This window comes from Pseudoliparis swirei, chromosome 5 (genome assembly GCF_029220125.1).
Source record: "Pseudoliparis swirei isolate HS2019 ecotype Mariana Trench chromosome 5, NWPU_hadal_v1, whole genome shotgun sequence".
NCBI lineage: Eukaryota > Metazoa > Chordata > Actinopteri > Perciformes > Liparidae > Pseudoliparis > Pseudoliparis swirei.
Window position 1 is genome coordinate 9,988,789 of NC_079392.1, and position 19,721 is coordinate 10,008,509.

The 19,721-nt window shown below is 42.1% G+C and overlaps 1 protein-coding gene across 2 annotated transcripts in view; it reads right to left on the bottom strand.

Annotated features, from left to right (window-relative positions):
• Window positions 1–3,040: 3,040 nt before the first annotated feature.
• mylk4b (myosin light chain kinase family, member 4b) overlaps window positions 3,041–19,721 on the bottom strand; it is a 34,233-nt gene continuing 17,552 nt past the window's right edge. The window contains exons 1-13 of one of the 2 annotated variants that reach the window (XM_056414531.1): window positions 11,188–11,926; window positions 9,553–9,634; window positions 8,798–9,209; window positions 8,348–8,598; window positions 7,363–7,468; window positions 6,604–6,697; window positions 6,063–6,172; window positions 5,832–5,973; window positions 5,518–5,588; window positions 5,278–5,406; window positions 4,936–5,167; window positions 4,442–4,490; window positions 3,041–4,301 (exon numbers count right to left, since the gene is read on the bottom strand). In XM_056414531.1, the coding sequence (XP_056270506.1) occupies window positions 4,291–4,301; window positions 4,442–4,490; window positions 4,936–5,167; window positions 5,278–5,406; window positions 5,518–5,588; window positions 5,832–5,973; window positions 6,063–6,172; window positions 6,604–6,697; window positions 7,363–7,468; window positions 8,348–8,598; window positions 8,798–9,209; window positions 9,553–9,634; window positions 11,188–11,712 (2,214 nt within the window). In that variant the 5' untranslated portion in view covers window positions 11,713–11,926 and the 3' untranslated portion in view covers window positions 3,041–4,290. Of the gene's footprint in view, window positions 4,302–4,441; window positions 4,491–4,935; window positions 5,168–5,277; window positions 5,407–5,517; window positions 5,589–5,831; window positions 5,974–6,062; window positions 6,173–6,603; window positions 6,698–7,362; window positions 7,469–8,347; window positions 8,599–8,797; window positions 9,210–9,552; window positions 9,635–11,187; window positions 11,927–19,721 lie in introns of those variants that run through there. The other variant, XM_056414532.1, reaches the window with a different exon arrangement.

Genomic DNA, 19,721 nt, shown 5'->3' on the forward strand with positions numbered 1-19,721 from the left:
TTGAAAGGTGCGTTCTTGCTTTAGCATGATGTCAATGTATCAGAAATAAATATTTTCAACTTGTTCATGCTGAAACAATATTTCAGTTTTTCTGAATGCAGACATTTCCAAAATATTTCACTATGATACATGTTTCAGGCACATGTTTATTATGACTATATTTATGTAAATGTTACATGGTAATACCTCTTTAATTTGTTTAAGAATACATTTTAATGTAGGTGTCTAATTTGTAGTTTTTTGACATAAAGAAATAAAATAACAATATATATATATATATACATATACATTACTTCTATATATACATTACTGCTTTTACATCATAACTATGCTGAGAATGTCCTCTACCTCTCACTGTAGGACACAACAGGTGTCCAGCCTGACCACCACTGAGCCTGTTCTTTTAAATTAAGTGTTTTGAGGAAGGTCTTTTAAAGAAACTTCTGCCTGCTGTGACGGTGCCAGCAGATGAGATTGATCACAGAGAGACGCTCCTGAGAGACCCTGTGACCCATCGGCCACTCACTTTAAAGGGCTTTATTTTGGGTCTTCCCCAGGACAGGGCGAAGGTCAGGGGGAACACTATCACCAGAAATGGCCCGGAAAAAGTGTTAGGAGGCAGGAGGCAGGAGGCAGGAGGCAGGAGCCGTCACGCGGCTTGTTGTCGGACCGGAATTAGGAAGTTGAACAGTTTGCTTTCCATTGTGCTCACGTTGACTCATTGCAGTCCCCACACACACACACACACACTTCCACCCCCATGTGCGTCAGTAGCAAGAGCGTCATTCAGTGCATTTACATGATTGTATAATTCAAATCTTGCTTTAGTCGGACTATGCTATCTTTTGGGGGATCTGCTGTTATCCCAATATACATGGCAGTGAGTAATTCAAATCATTGGCCGAAAGCATGTCATATCCGATACGATAGGTGGCGCTGTTTTCATTACAACTCGTGGTGATACAGCCATTTCCGCTTGACCTCTTCACCACCACCAACAACAACAACATCAACATTTCGAGAAAGATGGCGAACAGAGAGCAAGGTTAAGAATAAATTCTGTCTGCTCTTCGGTCCAGAAATGTGTGGTGGCTCTTGTGTTCTCCATAGCGTTGTTTGTTTGTTTTCTGCCGGCCAGGCTCCCGGCAGTGACAACTTATCGTCTCTTTCGACTTCCGGGTCACGACATGGGAGGGAGGGGGGCGGCGGGATCTCAAGCATGCGCAAAGATGCAAAGTCCAGTTCCGAATCCAATTCACCGCTACATGCTGCGATAATCGAATTATCAACCGGATCGGATCGAGTTATCCAGGGGTGTTAATCGGATCGAAGTCGGACCGCACATAGTCGAACAAAGGTGTTCACATGAAACGGATAATTCGATTTCAGTCCGACTAAGCCAGTTATTCGAATGCATGTAAACATGGTCATTAACACACCCTGTGACAACCTGCAACTATGTTAGCCATCTGGCACGACTGGTTTTCATTGTCTGACTGATTCGAGGGGTTAAGGTTGCACCTTCCCATTAGGACTAACTGACATTCACACACACTCATTCATAAACTGGGGTTTGAACTGACGATCCTGCTCACCACTGAGCCACAGTCGCCTTGTAGACTGGAAGAGGGCCGAGGAGGAGGAGGAGGAGAAAGAGGAGAAAGAGGAGAAAGAGTCTGGATTGAAGAGAGGATGAAATCTACCTGACAATAGTTGAATATGAAGTTGTTTTTCCCTCAGTTTTTCCACTTTGATTAACTAGATGTATTATTTAGTTTGGGAAAAGTCTTATTTTGTTCAATAAAAAAGTGATCCGAACTAAATATCACATGTTGCTTTCTGATCTGAGCTGTTAACGCTAATGTCAAAAACTGCTAACTAACTAAATGGTTAAAAATTGTCAGTTGTACAAAATATTCATATGACAGTTTTCTGATCTGAAACAACTGTTGATTTGGTTGAATTTAAACAAATAAAAAACGTCTATGATGCTGACTGTTGGCAGGACACTGGATGATCCTTGTCAGGTAATTGTTAACATTTTAGTCTTTGTAAAGCACCTGAGTTTCAGCCCTACGTGACCTGGTGAAATGAAATGTATGACCTGGTGAAACTAAATATAAAATGAAGTTTAGTGTTTCTTGGAATCATACTGATAGAAAACTGTTAGAAAAAAATCGAAAAACAGAACAAAAAGAAAACACCATTGTATTAAAAGTAGGGATGGGTATCGTTTGGGTTTTTTCCGATACCGGTGCTAAACCGGTTCTTTATTTTCTTTAATGAGGACATTAAAAACCTCTTTGGTCAGATTCCTGTGAAGCTATTATCATGCATCATGACACAACGGATATCAGACTGTTAACATACACAATATATGTTCTCCATGATATGATGTGATATGTATTGTCATGTGCAGACTTTATAGGGTCAAACTTAAATATGACAGGCTATCGTAACCTGCTGACAGGGCGGAGTCACCAGAGAAGTTCACAACAATAGTTTTTTTCAATTTCAATCTAAGACCTAATTATAAGTATATTATGCATGTGAACACACAAACACAGCACAATGAGAGGTTTGAAGTGATGATGAAACCTCCAGCCTCAAGTCACATCATATAAATCTCTGTCCATTTTTCCTGTACAATAGTCAGATTGTGAAATGTAATGATAAAGTCCTGGCCAAGAATTATGGAATCTGGACCGCTCTTCCAAATTACAGCTGAAAGCCTCCACAGTTGGAAAAAGGAGACATGATTTCGTATTTTTACATTGTGCTTTCATTTAATGGCAATTTTTCATTAAAATGTTTTATTCTGGAAGTGACATGCTCATACAGGAAGTTGTGTTTATTGCCTACGAAACTAACTATTAATGTGTACAGATTTTTAAATGGTCTTGTTTTCTTCAAGGCGCGTAGACATGCAGGAATATTTTTTTTAACTCCTTAAAATACTTTAAAATGTGGATATGCAGTCTCAGTGTCCATGTATAGTTTTCCGTATATGTTTACTAAACGGAGTACAACATTTCACGCAAATGGTCACACAATTTTAATATTCAAGTTTTAGTTCCAAAGAAATACACTGTAAGAAACACTGCACATGTTTTTTTTAGTGTGCTCAATTTATTTGTTTATTCATATTCTACATTTAATTGAAAAAAAGGTATCATAAATTCAAATAAACAAGTATTCAAGATCACAAAGCTGTTCCATTTCTAGTTGGAGCATCCAACCACTGAGTGATAAACATTCAACCAACTTCCCGTCTCTTAGAAAGAACGGGATAATAAATCAGTCAGCGCCGACGTCATCTCCGCTCTGTTGTTGCAGTACAGGCAGATCCTGTTTCTCTCCCCTGAAAGAAATCCCATCTTGAATATAAAAGCTTTGCACTTTAAGTACAGTCTGGAGCTGAACCAGTGAATAAATGAACATAAGAATCCACTTCAGTCATAATCAGGAGTCATTCATAGGCAGTATTCTGTTGTCCGTTGTGCCTTCATGGAAGGTGAGAGGGCGACTGCAAACTGCTGAAGCGAAAGGCGAGCTGTGGCATGATAGAAAGTAATCCGGTCTACAGTGAAAATGTAAATTGAGATATCCTCACTTTTCAGGGGAATGAGAGGAGGTGTTGTGTTACATACTGTACAAAATAAATTAATGTGGTGTGACTTCAACTTCAACAAAGCTTTTTTTTTTTAACCTTATGCTCAAGAAATAATAACTTTTATAAGACTTGTAAATTGAAAGAAAGAAAACAAAATCTGTATTCACAATAATATATTAATTGAATAAATCTTTCGGTCTATAATAGTTGTATGCTAACTTGTAGAAATAGGACAAAAAGTGCAACGCATGCAACAAACCAGGCCAACATGACAAACTGCTCACGGTGTCCGTTCGATGCTAAACTGCTGCTTTTCATCCTTTACTTGTTCACGACGTTGGACGTTGTAGAAGTGACAGTCACTCAAGTCTTTTGTCTCCAATATTCACGGCTGCAATACAGGTCGTTCTACATACCACCGTAGAGCTAGCGATGCCACTCTGGTTCAGTAGGAGGTGTCGTGCTCTGCAGTAAGCATTCTAGCAGATGGTTTTTGACTCAAAAAAGTGTGTTCCTCTCCTGCAGGCTTCACACGACTCAGGTCAGAACTACCAGCTTTCGAAGCTAAGCTTACGCGAGGATGCGAGAGTAGTTATCCAGTAGCCAGACAGGTACAGCAGCATTGGTCCAGTGTTGAGCTCCGGGGCCCGACATTGTCAAAAGGCATGCTGAGGGCCTCACAGCGTTTCTAAAAGAGAGAAGAGAAGGAAAAAAAGGAAAAAAAGGCAGACCTCAGGTTTTAAGTTTGTAAGCAGCCGGATTGGGAAGAAACAATGCTTTTGATTGAGAAATAAAGCCGTAACTTGCAGAAAGAAATCTCAGTCTTACCTGTCTGGCTCTCTGGAGAAGGAGCGTGTATGGAGTGGCACTTGTTTCTCTGCAATGAGAGAGGATCCACTGAATTAGGGCCTTGGACAAAGTAACTACATGAACACTGTTTGGTTGCCAATCTATTAGTGCGATTTAAACTTTTTTTGTCACACATATCTCTTAAGACTGGTGTCTTCACTAACACATCAGAGAATGACATACACCGAATGAGCTTTATGAAGTCGTCAATTATCGTAGAACCTTTCGATGCATAACCTCAAACAAATTGTACAAATATTTCAATTTCAGGGTTGTCCGGGTGGCCCTAATTTCCTGTCACCGACTTACCAACCGCTATGTAACCAAATTTAAATTGTAATTGTGAAATGTATAACAATTTGTGTAACTTAATGAAACTTATATAAGCTTACTTAGGTGGGAAAAATGAAGGTAGCAGTAATCATGAGAGGCCTGCCCACAACAGCTCTGTTTAACCTGATAGTGGTCTTTACCTTCTGATTGAGTCGATAGTGCAGACTCCGGTCTGACAGCCAGGGGTGCCGAAGGGACTCAGCGGCGCTCATCCTCCAGCTCTTGCTCTTTACCAGCAGAAGGGTGATGAATTCTTTTGCCTCGTCGGAGATGTCCGTAAACTCGTCCACCTCAAAGTTCCACTGGCAGGCCAGGATGTTGTTCAGCGTCTCGTTGTCATCGTCCCCCAGAAACGGAGACAAGCCGCTGAGCCTGGACCAAGAGGATACAGAGGTCAGGGATGCTACTGTCAGCCGATATAAATATATATTATTATATATATTTACTGTACATGTATATGTGAATGAGCATCCACAACTCACAGCATGTAAGTGATGACGCCAAGGCTCCACATGTCAGTGGGGAATGAAACAAACTCATAGTTGATGACTTCAGGGGCTAAGAATTCTGGTGTTCCAAAGTTAACCCTCAGCTTCTCCCTGGGTTTGTACCTGTCAGAGGACAAGCAGAAACATAAGAGATATATCTGGGGCTGATAAGGTCTTGTTGTGAAAGTTGAGAGTTAACAAATATTTTAAATGTAATTAGATGTCAGATTTTACCTCCTGGCCAGGCCAAAGTCAATGATTTTAATCTTGTTAGTAGCTCTGCTGACACAAAGAATGTTCTCAGGCTGAAAAGGAACAAAAGAGAAGAATTATGGAGGAGGAAAGACAATAATACATCTTAAAACCTGAGAGTGATCAAATGGCTGTGGATATTTTTCTTCCACTAGTACAAGCCCATTAAAACACCCCCCTACATCCTCCTAAAAAGCAAGCTTGATGATTGGGTGAGATAAGATGGAAACAAGTAAGCTGGTCAAAATGACAGTAAAATGTGAAGAATCGTCGATTCTAAGTTGAAGTAGCTTTACCTTGAGGTCCAGATGTAGGATGTACATCTTATGCATGTACTGCAGCCCTTCACAGATCTGGCGTATAAACAGCACTGTGTCCAGCTCCGTCAGGTTGTAGTTCTCATCAATGATGCGGTCAAACAGCTCTCCTCCCTCCACACTACAGAAGCCGGAGCATGTAAGTTTGTTTGTTTTGACAAATGAGAACAAACACTGTGCGCCCTGGCGAACGCACGAGCCCTGACTTACTATTCCATGACCAGGATGATGTCATGGCGCGACTCAAAGGTGGCGTACAGCTGGATGAGGTTGGGGTGGTTCAGCTGGTTCATCACCTGGATCTCATTCCTCACCACGTCCTGAGAGACAAGCAGACAAAAGGCAGAAACAAATGCATGTCAATGAAAAACAATATTTTATATAGCCCGCTACAGCTCGAAAAGCATATGATCGTCTTAAAATTAAAGTATTTGCTCCTTTACAGTGTACAGTTATCTTAGACTACATATCCCACAATGCATGTTGATTTTGTGACCCGCTTATGAACAACATCCTACAGGGAGCAGTGTCTCCATATCTATCAGATTTGCCCCAGACCATATAACGGTATGTGGTCAGGTCTGCCCCAAACCACATAAAGGTGTCTTTATTTATTGCAGCTGCTTCAAAATAAAAGCTCTCCAGAGAAAAGCTATTGAAACTAATTTGGTGAAGCTAGCTAAATTAGATGATTGTTAAACATACATAATCTGTCTCGCATTCAGCATTTATTGGCGGATCATTACTGCACCTTCTCTTTCTGGCTCCTGGCTTTGATGATCTTGGCAGCCAACAATAAACCAGTTGAGTTTTCTATGCACTTGTGGACTTGTCCAAAACGTCCCCTGATGAAAGAAACGCAAACCACATAGACGAGTCAAGACATAGAAGAAGAGCCATCCTAGAAATTAGATTTGGTATTTACGAAACATTGATTCTGCTGAAAGGATTACACAATTGGAAGAAATAATAATTGTGATAAGTTAATGCATTTCTCATGGCCAACTTTTTAATAATTGCTGGTTACAGCATCTCAAACAAAGAACATTCTCTGTTTTATATCACAGTAAATTGGATTTTGGATAGTTAGTCTGACACAACAACCAATTTAAAAATGACATTCTTGGCTCTGGGAACTTGGAATCTGGGAACAATAAGCCATTAGAAAATAGATTATGAAAATATGTATTAATCATTATAATGGCTCCTTCAGTCATACAGTAATTAGGGCATTATACTGTGCCATTTTGTCAGTAATTTGAACAATGTGCTTGCGTGCAGATGAGTAATCTCTAGCTTGTGAGGCAGGATTTAGCACTTGTCTATTACATCAGAGGCCCGCTTATTCAGAAGAGCCCCCTGGAGCTCAAAATCAAATGCCCTTTAGAGGGGCATTAAAAAGGTCTTGGAAAAAACTATTAGACATCCCCTCACATGCTTTGAGATCCTCTGTTATTTTATCAGAGAGGGCCAATGTGTTGAAGTGTCTCTGGTATTCGGGGGTACGCACCCTCCCAGGACCTCGTCTCTGTTGATGGTGTAATAGGTGGCTATCTGATGGGGTTTGGGAGTCACGATGCGGTGGTCGAAAGGTGCTGACGGTGGAGGGCTTGACTCTGAAAAAAATCGCAAAGGAAGACAGAATGAAAGGACGAATTTGCTGATGCCGAAAACAGAGAGTGCGATACACAGTCGGAGGAAGAGGCCTCGGTCCCCAGAAACAAAGTGGATCGAAATAGCAGCACGTCTCACTATCTGCTCTGCCAGCTGTGCCGACTGACATGTTCGTGACCCTCGAGTGGCCATGGTGTTATGACACTGGAGCTGTTTCAAAGTCTGGCGGGCGAAAAGTTAAATGTCACCGACTAACAACCAAGTCGAGTCCGTATGGAAAGCTCGAAGAACATGGATACAACAAAAAGTGGATACATTTTCAGTTTGGGAGTCTTACATACATCACTAATGGGTCAAATCTAAGTTTCTGTTTGAACTTCAGGCATACAGTTGAACTGCTTCATCATTCTAGACTATTGTTGACTGAAGAAATGTGTCTTTTTGACTATTCATCTTGTATTTGAAAGAATAATAATATATATAATAGTGCATAGAAGCAAAGAAAGCTTTCAGCCTTTCAACAAAGTTTATGTTGATTTGAATTTGATTAATTGATCAAGCCAGTAAGGCATCGGAGACTATCTTATATCAACAACAAATTAAGCTATATGGTTATATAAAACCATATACACGACAGGGTATGACAGAGTTAGGCCAAGGTCTACTCTTCAAAATAAAAGTTGCTCACCAATCAACTAACCTTTTTTCTGGCAAAAAAAATGTGCATACCTGATTCCCAACTAAATTGAAAGTTACATATGATCACAAGTTGTACAAAATAAACTTAAATTCTCTATAAAACCAAGGATATGCTCACAGTATTTTATTTCAGGACTGTTTCTCATGCATTCATGCACTGTAAAAAAAAGATCACGTCTTACCAATAATAAATTCCTTCACTGCCGACTCTTCCTCCTTCCCCTCCTCCTCCTTCTCCACCTCCTCCTTCTCCACCTCCGTCTTTACTTCGTCAGATTTTGAAACCAGAGGCTCGTCCCCCTGGACCACCTGCCCGTCGGCACTTTCCCCTCCACTGTCTTCCACTCTGCTTTTTTTGAGGTCGTCCTTCACCGGGTCCTCTTCTGTGACACGGCGTTTGCTGCAAGTGGCCACGTCGCCGGCTTCCTCAGAGCTATACATGAAAATGAAATGACACATTTAGCACCTGAATATTTGACTTTATTCGGTTTCGTTTTTTTAAATTTGCGCTCCATTGACTTCTGTAATAAATAAATAATGATAAAAGAAATAAAGATAATCAGTTATCTTTGCCCAGTGTTCTATTCTGAGACAGACATGATAACATAAAACTGTGATTGGCAAAAAAGTACCTCTCCTGTGGCAGGAGGGAGGTCTTGGAGATATCTGCGGTGATACTTGGGGCCTTTTCGGATTCTGAGCACCCTTCTGCCTCCCCTTTATGCTCTGTTTTCCCATCATCTTCCACTTTTCCAGCCCCCTCTTCCGTCTTTTCTACCTCTAACTCTGAGTCATCCAAGACACCCCCCTCCTCTTCCTCTTCTGTCTCCTTGGTTGCCTTCGTCCTGTCCTCTGACTGGGCAGCAGAGGTGTGCGGTCCGTCCAGGATCAGCTCCGCCGACTCCTGTCTTCTTCCCCCACTTCCCCTCTCCTCCTCCCCCTTCTGATTGTCAGCCTCGGCCCTTCCGTGGGAATGCTCAGTGTTCTGCCTGTTGAGCTTTTCCACCTGCTCCTGCAGCACAGGCTCATTCTGCACAGAAGTGTCTGACATGGGAACAACAAAGCAAATAAGCGATGTTGTGTTTTTGAAAATGGATGCTATACACGACTATATATTGTATGCAATAGTTGTTTGGCAAAATTTAATATGTAAACATTGTCACACTTTGTCCACCAGAGAGCACTGACAAGTTGACTTCCACACTGTATAATGTCCCATTAATGTTTAAAAAAAAATAATGGTCTATCTGCTGATATATTTCTAGAGTTTTAAACTTCCATTTATATATATATATATACATATATATATATATATATATATATGTATATATAGATGCTGTGGACGTCTCAGAGTAAACTTGTAGTGTTCTATCCTGTCTGAGCCTACCTGACGCCTCCGCAGGTCTCCTCTTCTTCTGGGCCTTCAAGCCCTTCAGGCTCAGTTTGGCTTTATCCTTGTCATCTTTTGCCTGGTTACAGAAAGCATAAAACAAAGATAAAGCACGAGACAAAACTTGAAACAGGTTTAAAAATCAGAACCCTTATATTTGCAACTCTTTGTTTTTGAGTCTGATTTCTGTCGGGGACAGCGTTGTCATAAATGTGTTTGTATATGCACATTAATCAGACAGCAAGCAGAAGTGTATTTTAATGCTGCTTCGGTTGAGCTCGTAACTCAAGCATAATATTGTGTGGAATGGATGCCTCTTCCAGGAGAAAGATCAGAGGTCAAATATCATCTATTGCAGACGACATGCCTCACAACCCAAAAAAACCCTATATTCTTTCCCACATATGCTATACAGTGATTAAAGAACATAACATAAGGACAGTATCCATGCTTGACATGTTACAAGATGGCTGAAAAGATATTCAGGTGTTCTCTTTCAATTAATGTCTGACCGAGGCTGTCTGTTCATCTGTTTGCTCATACACATTCCACAAACACAGCTTCTGAATCAGCAGAATTCAAGCCCACGAGATATTCCAACTTGCACGCAAACACACACGGCTATCCTCCAAAGTCAAGGCAGTAAAAGGTTAAAGCCCACTATGCTATGCACAATCTCAATATTGCTTCCAAGAGATGAATTACAACAAACACGCACAATGGGATGCAGCCTGGGTGTGGCTTCAGAACTGGCCGGACTAAATAAAGACACAGTTTGGATAAGATAACCATTCTGACTCGAATCATTTACACCTCAGAGACAAATAACAGGGAAAATTACTTAACATTACACAGAATGACATGTTGAAGTACAGCAGAGCTAATAATAGATGTGTTCACAGCCATATCGGAACCATGAAGAATGACGGGCAGCTTGATATGCAAAGAAGGGACCGAAACGCATTGTGTAGGTCTCTTATTTCACCTGTTTAGGTCCCTTATTTGACCTGTTTAGGTCCCTTATTTGACCTGTTTAGGTCCCTTATTTGACCTGTTTGTAACTAAAAAAGTATTAAACCGAATCGCATGAAATTTGGTGGGATGATTGGTTATTATCCGGGGACCATTTGCTTAGATTTTGGGATGATCGGGTCAAAGGTCAAGGTCATGAAAAGGTCAAAATCTTCTTTTTACCATAGCGCGGTCAATTTTTATCCAATTGGCATGCAACTAATGCCAACATGTTCATAATTCAATGCCCAATCTTGTGGTATGCGAAGGTATGCGTTCTACTGAGTGCCCATTCTAGTTTGACCTGTTTAGGTCCCTTATTTTACCTGTTTAGGTCCCTTATTTTACCTGTTTAGGTCACATATTCCAACGAAAGGATTAGCAACCTTTCGAACAGCGCTTAATGCATCTGTCGCTATGATCACAATAAAATTAGTACTCTCAGAATGGCGACATTAGTGACACAGCACACGGTAATAGAACCACTGAGACCGTGGCGCTGCACCTTGTGTACTCTAGTGCTGGAGGTCACAACAGAACACGAGATGGAAGGAAAAACACTGGGTTTTGAGAGCGAGTCTTGATGAAAAACCTCACTTGTGATGTTGTTAAATCTCTCACCTTCGGGTTTGCCTTCTTTCCAGGCTGTTTGAACAGCAGCTCCACCAGCCTGGAGCTCTTCACTACCTCCCCAATAAAGCTAATCACCTGCTGGGTGCCCTCACACAGCCTCTCCACCCCGTCCAGCCTGCGTCCCTGACTCTCCATCTGGTCACCGGCCTTCTCGACGGCGCCGTGCAGATCCCTGCACTCCGCATGAACCCCGGACCCGCGCCTCACACCGTGGCCCTCTTCGCGCATCCATGCCAGGTCCCGACCCATGCCCCTGACGTCCAGGGACAGGCCATCCAGCCGGGTCAAGACGGTCTGCTGCATGCTGAGCAAGCGCTCCATCTGAGAGCTCAGTGAGTCCATTCGGCTCTCCACGCAGCGCAGGGCGGCATCGGGAGGGGAGGTGGGCGACAGCGAAGAGGCCTGGCACTTGTCCGATCCATGAAGTGAGAGCTTCCTTCCGCCAGTCTTCTGGCCATGAAGAGGATTTCGGTCATAGACTTTGGCTAAAGAGTTGACCAGGCTGGAGCTCATGACTGAGGCGAAGCAGGCCTGCTCACACACAAAAGAAAACCCAGCTTCACTCGCGAATCAAGTCCATTCACTTTCACGCAGGCTCGATGGAAACGGCAACAAAAAACATAGTACCGGACAAAGCTACTGGCAGAAGAAAAATAAGTGGAGGGAGAACAGAGCTCTCTCCCTCAACACTGCACCACTGAGTTGAATTTTAAGAATAGCAAATGGCTGTAGTCCAGACTAAAGCGCAGCCCCCCACGGACGTCAGGGACTGTAAGTGGCCCGTGATAAGAGCTGTGGGCTATGGTGTACAGTTGGAGATTGATGTGGGTTAGGGGGAGATGCTGGAGAGGATCGCTATGTGACATTTGAGCCACTTCAAAAGCCCTTCAGGAAGGTGTCAGAATCCTAAGAATCTGGGACTGAAACATGACGCCATAAATAAGTAAGACAAACAAATTTAATGAACAGCCAATAAAAGGAAAAGAACAGAAGAGCCCTTGATCTCATGATAAGGTGCAAAGTTTCAGCAGATGCAGGATATTGTGCAAAAAAACATGAATCTTATTTCTAGATTCTATATGGGAGTTCATGCTTTTCACATTGTTCCATGAAAAGATGTGTGGTATTGTGGGTATTTCTGTACCTCCTCAAATGGCACACAGTTCCCATCACGGATGTGTTGAGGTGCCAGCGTAACATTGCATAATTGCCACAAATTCCCAAGTTCAATAACTTAATAATGCAGGGAAATGCATTTTAGGAATTCTTCTTGGGACACTTTTCATGCACATATGTAATCTGTATACTTGCGACCAAGTTAGCAAATCGATTGAAACAAATATTTGACAAAGAACACTGTAGAAATGGGTGGAGAGAGAGATGTATGGCATGTAACAAAGGCAACGAGGTTGTAATCAAACCTGGGACGTTTACCACTCGGTGATTAAGGCGCCACATGTTGTATTTGAATCCAAAACATTTTGTGGAAAGAAAAAAGGGAGCTCAGTTCATCTTCTCAATTAAAAGGCATTTATTTTTAAAGAGGGAAAGGATTATTTGAAACAGAGTTGGTTTTATCTGCAGTCGATATGAGCCCACCACTCCCGATATAGTCCGTGCAATATGAGGGACAAGACAGCAAACCGGAAACAGGTGATGCCACTGACACCTAAAAGCTGTTGATACAGAGAGGCTCGAGCAAACTGACTCGCACATGTGTTGTTGCTTAGAATTAACAGGGACAAACTGACACGAATACACATGGGCACTGAAGTTCATGTCTGAACCGACACGAGCCGTTGGCTCTTATGGAGACGTGTCTGATGTGTGCATCGGCCTCAAGATTGTCCAAGTCTCAGTGCACTGATATCTGGAGTGGGCAGGGGTGACAAAGCGCCAGCGCTCATATACTGGCGCCCATCTGTCAGCACTGGAAAAAGCTGACCTCCCGTCCCTCTCACTGTTCTCAGTACACGCAGCACGCCAGCTGAAAGGTTTTAACACTCGTATCCCTGTTTCCTATTTACCAGCTAAGGTGAGAATGAAAGAGGACACTGTGCACAGTGTGGAAACACACTGATTGGACAAAGGAGATCACTGATCAGGAAGAGCTTTCACACAAACCTGGTTTGAAGACATGAACACAATGTCTTTGCTTTTCAGAGCTTTAAATATAGCAGTGCAGTTCCTAGATACTGCAGCTATCCAGGGATTTAAAGGGCCACTTCGCCTAAAATTAGCCTAAAAGCAATGCATTCAACATGACGGACACACACCTTTCCAAATATATACATCAGTTTTTAGCCATTATACATTATATATTAATTCCAGCCATCAGACTGAATCTCTCTTTAGGACAAAAAGAGAACTTTCTCACATAGAGGTGTGAGAAGTAGAACATATTATATAGAGAAAAATATGTTTTTGTAGAGTTTTTTGCACTTTTTGAAGACTATTTAGATGCCACAGGCCTGCGCTGTATTTTAGCACTACCTCAACCTATTTATCGATCTGCAAACCTATCCATAGAATAATAATTGAACAATTGACATTTAAAATTGGCTGTCAGGACTTCTCAAATGCGACATATAATTGAATGTAGGTAACCATAGCAACAGTAGTGCAGCTTCATGCTACATAAGCAATTTTGGTGGAGAGAACCAAACCGATTAACATCGAAAGCAGCTTTAATTGACTTTTTTGACCACTTGGGAGTCTTTAAAAAATAGTATCGCCTTATAAAATTTGCATTTGTTAGTTGTCATGTAGGTCCAATATTCACTTTTGTATCTTACTCTAAAGCTGCTAAATGCTCCAATATGTTTTTCTCTGACTTCATTCACATTACATCATTGGCTCCATTGTTAACATTAAATATTGACTAAAGCAGCTTTAAAACCTGTATTATTGAATCCCTGTGCCAAAGTCATAATGCACTCATGGGTGCGCCATATTGAAAACAATGAACTCAGTGATGGAACCGTCATTCTCTGTTGCCATATTTCTTTAAACTCATCTGTTATTTTCCTATATTGGTAACGCCACAACAACAAGATGTTTTGAAAACGTAACAAAAGAAGGCTGACACAACCATTTGAGACCCAAGTTCCCCGATAATGGGGGCTGGCCTTGAAATTCATGTGTTCACACAGCGCTCATAAAGATGTACATTTTATGAATCAATAACGAATATATTAAAGACATATATCATAATAAACATCAAAGCCTGGGCTAAAACACAAAGCAAGCAATTTATACAAGCTCCAAACACACAACCCAAAGAGAAACAAAAGCAAATATATAGACGAAAAGGACAGAATTAGTCCAGAAATTCCGAAGCATGTGCCATGTTAGCGTGAGCCATTTCCACCAGCTTCATGCTCCATCAGAACGGTGAACACCGGCGTAAACCTCACAACCAATGGATTCAGACGTTGCCTTCCAATCTCTTCTCAGACAAAGCATCAGCAGAGAGTCTGTGCTGGAGGCGTTTCCACTGAGAGAAGGGAAGTTAGGTTGGTTTTTTCAGCTGATCTTATCCTACTCATCACCACATTTTGAGGCTTGATGATTTTGCGATGTGAAGATGGCTGTTAATCTCGTTTGGAACGCTGTCGAAAGCTCCCATAGGCTCTAGTGATTTAAAGGAGGTTCTGAAATTGGGCTTTACTTGGTGAAGATAGGACAGAAAGTTATTGAAAATTAGGGGACATGTGCGATTTAAGGGCATTATTTTTGGTTTATTTAGTGTATGTTACTGCTGTAACACCATTAGTGATATAAAGGTGAAAGAAATAGTGTGTTACATGAGAAACTGGAAACCACACACAAATCCAAAACGCCCAATTTGTAGATGTCTGGACTAAAAAATCTCTAAAAATGTTCTACTTCCTTTGATCAAAGTCAATCTTTGCAGAGAGACTGTTAACATATTGTGCTGTGACATGGCGGAGTAAAAGCTGGCACATTTTTCTTTCAAATTCTCTATTTTTTCCATTTGTTCTGTGTTCAGTCTTCCATTACTAAAAAAACAATAAAACATGTACTGCAAATATATGCTTCTTAACTAATCTCACATGTTTTATAATTATTATTCTAAAACCAACATTATTCAAAAAGCCCTTGTGCTTGAGGAGATAAACTGGTATTAGTATAGATATGCAAAGGTCTGTGCTTAAAGACGAAGATTTTTGCATGAGTCAGCAGAATAGGCACTTTGAAGAATGATGGGTAAGAAGAGTAGGGTCTGGTGTTGGGGTCGGTGGTTTAACTGTACCCCGTTGGACAATCTCTAAAAAGGTCACATGGTAAGATGAGAGGAAGCCTGGTATAGGAGCACTGTTTAGGAATGAGAGTGACGCGGCCACTCTCACCACACATATAGAGTTACTCAGCAGAAAGACACAGGCGATACATAACGCTGATTCTAATGCCACAGACGGTCCAGTCATCCAAGGTTGCCGCACTGAAACTGACTGGACAACAGGAATGCAGCGAGCTTTAAATCACAACCGCAATAATAGACAGTAGACAAACGCCTCGCAATAATGTAGCTGAAGTGAAGACAGAAGTGGAAAGCAAGAACATTTACTTGTGTTCAGGACAGTGAAGGGCCAGAGGTGTAAAGAGTGAGGGGGGCAATGGCTCCTTCCTTCCCCCCTATACTTCCAACGCCCAACATCTGTGTAGTCGATATAGTTTCGGCATCTTAAAGCGTTTGTGACGCTATCCCACTGACATAATCTGGTAGAGTACACACAACCTTAACGACACTCACACACACACACACACACATATGTACATTCATTCAGAGAGTCAGTGTTTGTTTTTATTGACCAAATATCATCATTTGGGGAGCTGTATGAAGCAGCTCAGAGACAGCTCTCTGATCACTCTGGGGTCCCTGAATCCCCCCCCCCCCTCTACCAAATGGCATCCCATCATCATGACTCACCCACGCAGCCTTACTGACACCAACAATAATTGAATTTAAATGGCTGCATTCAAAGGGCCCTTGACTCCGTGTAAAGCCTGTCATTCTCCGGGTTCACAAAGTGCCAAATACTGTGGTATGCGCTTTAACAAGTGATTGTCCACTGTGTATTCTTTGTTTTATGTCTCCCTTTTTTAGCAGCGGTTGTATTATAGTTATATGATATATACGCTAAACAATATCCTTTTCGTCGACAGACATTTTGACTCGTCGACAGTGTCACTCAGTGTCCCAGTCAGCCGTGACTGTGAGCTGGCATGAACGATACCAGCACCTATGGAGCAAGCTCAACTGAATGGCATGCAGGAACTTATAATGTCCCCCGTTAGACCTGTGCGACGACAAGCCAGAATGTGTGCTGGAAAAAAAATGTCTATCATGCAATGTTCGGTATCTATAGCCTGCTCCTGACGTCCGGCCAAATATTCAACAGCCATGTTTTTATAGTTGTACTATGATTATATTCAACATGTCTTGTCAGGCCAGGTCATGGTTTTTAACAGCGCTTGATTTCAGTACGCAATATTATTAATGGCAGCACTGCAAGGGTTTTTTGAAGGGTTGAGGAGGTTATTTTAAATGTATTTAAAATAATTCCTCTGCGTATGTCTGATGCGTACGTGACAATGGAAAGAAGGCTCCGCAGTATCTCGGTAGCTCCACCTGCTGCTTTTCTATCTGACACGTCTCCCTGTGTCACCACTGGCCGATGACAGTCGGTACTTTCAGTGTACGCTGCGGCGATAGCATTCGCCCAGCTCCCTCTCTTGAGACCTTGGACAGACACAAACAAATTCCTCTCATGGAAAAGAGGTGCTGTATGGCGTCAGTAAAGTTTGTGTGTGTGTGTGTGTGTGTGTGAGAGAGTGTGTGTATAGGCTGTGTGTGTTTGTGCTGGTGTTGCTTATGTTGCATAAGCAACAGAAATATGCGCACAGACTATCGTGAGTTTGCTGTTCGCTGTCCGCCTTATATAACATGAAGACAACGCGGGCGTGGCGAGCCCGGTGTTTGAAAGGGGATTCCGGCTAAATGGTGACCTCTGACCTTGTGGAATGACTGTCAATCCGACCGCCCACACACACACACACACAAGCACATAAATAAGCAAAAAATCAGCAGGGCTTAGTGGAGAATTTAGGCAGAGGATCTTATGTCTCCCTCAGTCTCCCAGTGGCACAGTGTCAACACACACTGGTGGTGTAATTTGGCAACTTGATAAAAAATGATATCTAAACATTCACTTCAACAAGGTGAACGGCCCTAAAAAATATTGATACAAAATGTATGACTTCAATAATTTGGTGTTTCGAGAGTCCTGGAACTAGAGGATCAATAATAATAATAATAATAATAATAATAATAATTCAAACTATTATAGCGCTTTTCTAGATACACAAAGAATATACTCTACATTATGTAGAGAATACACTAATTAAGACAACATTTAAACATCAATGATATAACTCAGTGCTATAACTTCAAGATATGTCACGTGGTCGCCTTAGCGAGCAACTATTTACTGTTGGAAATCTTCACATGCCTATAATACCATAACCCTTTTTGTTTTAATAGGCTTCACTGTTGAACAAATGCATTCTCCTTCTATATGGAAAATCAAAACCCACAAAAATACAAATAAAAGACACATGTTAAGACACATGGGTACATGAACATAATTAGGAGATTAAAAATCAAATACAGTCCGATAAAGAAGTGACGAAATTGATCAATTAAACAAATACATAAATATGTTGCCTGAATTATCCATTAATGTATTTCTGTTATCATTGTTGTTTGCTTATAATCGACTGCGGTTGTTTATTTAGATATAAAATAATACGAATTTGTATGGGAAGTGTTGTGCACCGACAGATATGCTAGAGAGGTTCAGGTCATTTATGTTCGCTTTCTCTCATTCCAGGCTTCTGAACCGAAAAATAAAGTACCTAAATACTTTATCTCTGTCTCCCGGGTAGCAATTGTGGGTCCTACTTCAAGTGTCTGACCCAGCCGACCAAGAAAACGCTTCACGGTCGGTACTCTGTCGTGATTTTTTCATAAGTCAGCCGGAAATACAAGAGCTGAGAGGACCAGGTCAGGTTCAGGGACTTCGGAAACGACGAGAAAGGACTGCTGTCTCCTGAAACACGGAGATCTGGAATCTCTCGCGCTGTAGCCATCCGGATCGATAACCGTCTTCGGGAAGAGAGGAGAGGGCCACGATGTTATTCCCATATTCCTCATTCCCCAGCCGCCGCGTCGCGCCCGCCGAGCGGAGATTTCCAGCTGCGGACCATCTGAGACTACGACCAAGACTGACTTGTGAAACAAGCTCACGTGAACCAACAAGCTTTCTGCAGAGAGGAAGAGCGCCGGAGGGTTGCTGTTTCATTGGAGGCTGCGGGGCGGCTGCATCGCCGCTATGCCCGGAAAAGATCGTGCACACCAGTCAAGGGAGGCGGGTCAAAGTTAAGCCTGCAGGAGCCCACCTCCCTCTGTTACCTCAGGGCTGACGAAAGCCTTATAGACTGGGCCCTAGTCAAACAGCTAAAAAAAAACTGTCCCGCTATCTCATCCTGCTTAGACGGCGCTTGTTGTTCACAGTTACCCATTGCACTGAGCCCATAGATTACTATAAAAATAAGACCATACCGAGAGAGCATGCAATTTTTTATTTTTGAGTCGACTCGATTATTATTTTTTGGTTTTTTGGAAGATCCACACAACTCCACATAGACTGTGCCTTCAGGAAAGTTTAAGAATGGGAGAGGAATTGCAGGTGGTGTGTGTACCTGATTTAAAAGAGCGCTAACAAGTCTAAAGCCTTGTCGCTACCTCCTCACACCGGATTTGTCTCTTGCCGGCCCCCCATTCCCAAGGAGGAGACTCTCGATTTGAGATTTCTCCCCAGGCGCTAAATCTCATGTTTAACCATGTCCGCAAGTTTTGCAGAAACTACTGGATAATCAACTATATATCAAGGCAGTGAAGTTCCACACACAGACACAGTGTCTTTCTTTCTTACATAGTCTCAGTCTAATCAATCATATCCAATCCAGTCAAAGTATCAGTACAGTATCCCAGTGCCCACACAGACTCCCAAAAAGGAGTTCCTAGGATTTGCTAACTTATATAGAAGTTTATTAGGAATTTCAGTTCTGTTGCTGCCTCTGCACATGTTCTGACTCTCTAAGGTCTCCCTTGACCCCCCCCCCCATCTTTTCATTCTTCCTTCACAGACTTCACAGATCTTCCTCATCACCCACCATAGATCCCCAGCGCCAGCGCCAGCTGGAGGTTTGCAGGTGGAATGAGGGAATTGGAGAGGTGGAGGTACTGTCTCAAACAACTGCAGAAGACATCAAGACAATCTGTACCTGAAGTTGACGTCGACAGTTGACAGCGGGCGCGTGGATGACGGGAATTGTTAGGAATAAATAGCTGCTAAAGCTGCCCCGAACACTGGCTGGAGGGTGAGAGCAAACGTTTTTAGTCTGGACAGATCACAGAGAATCTAATATATATA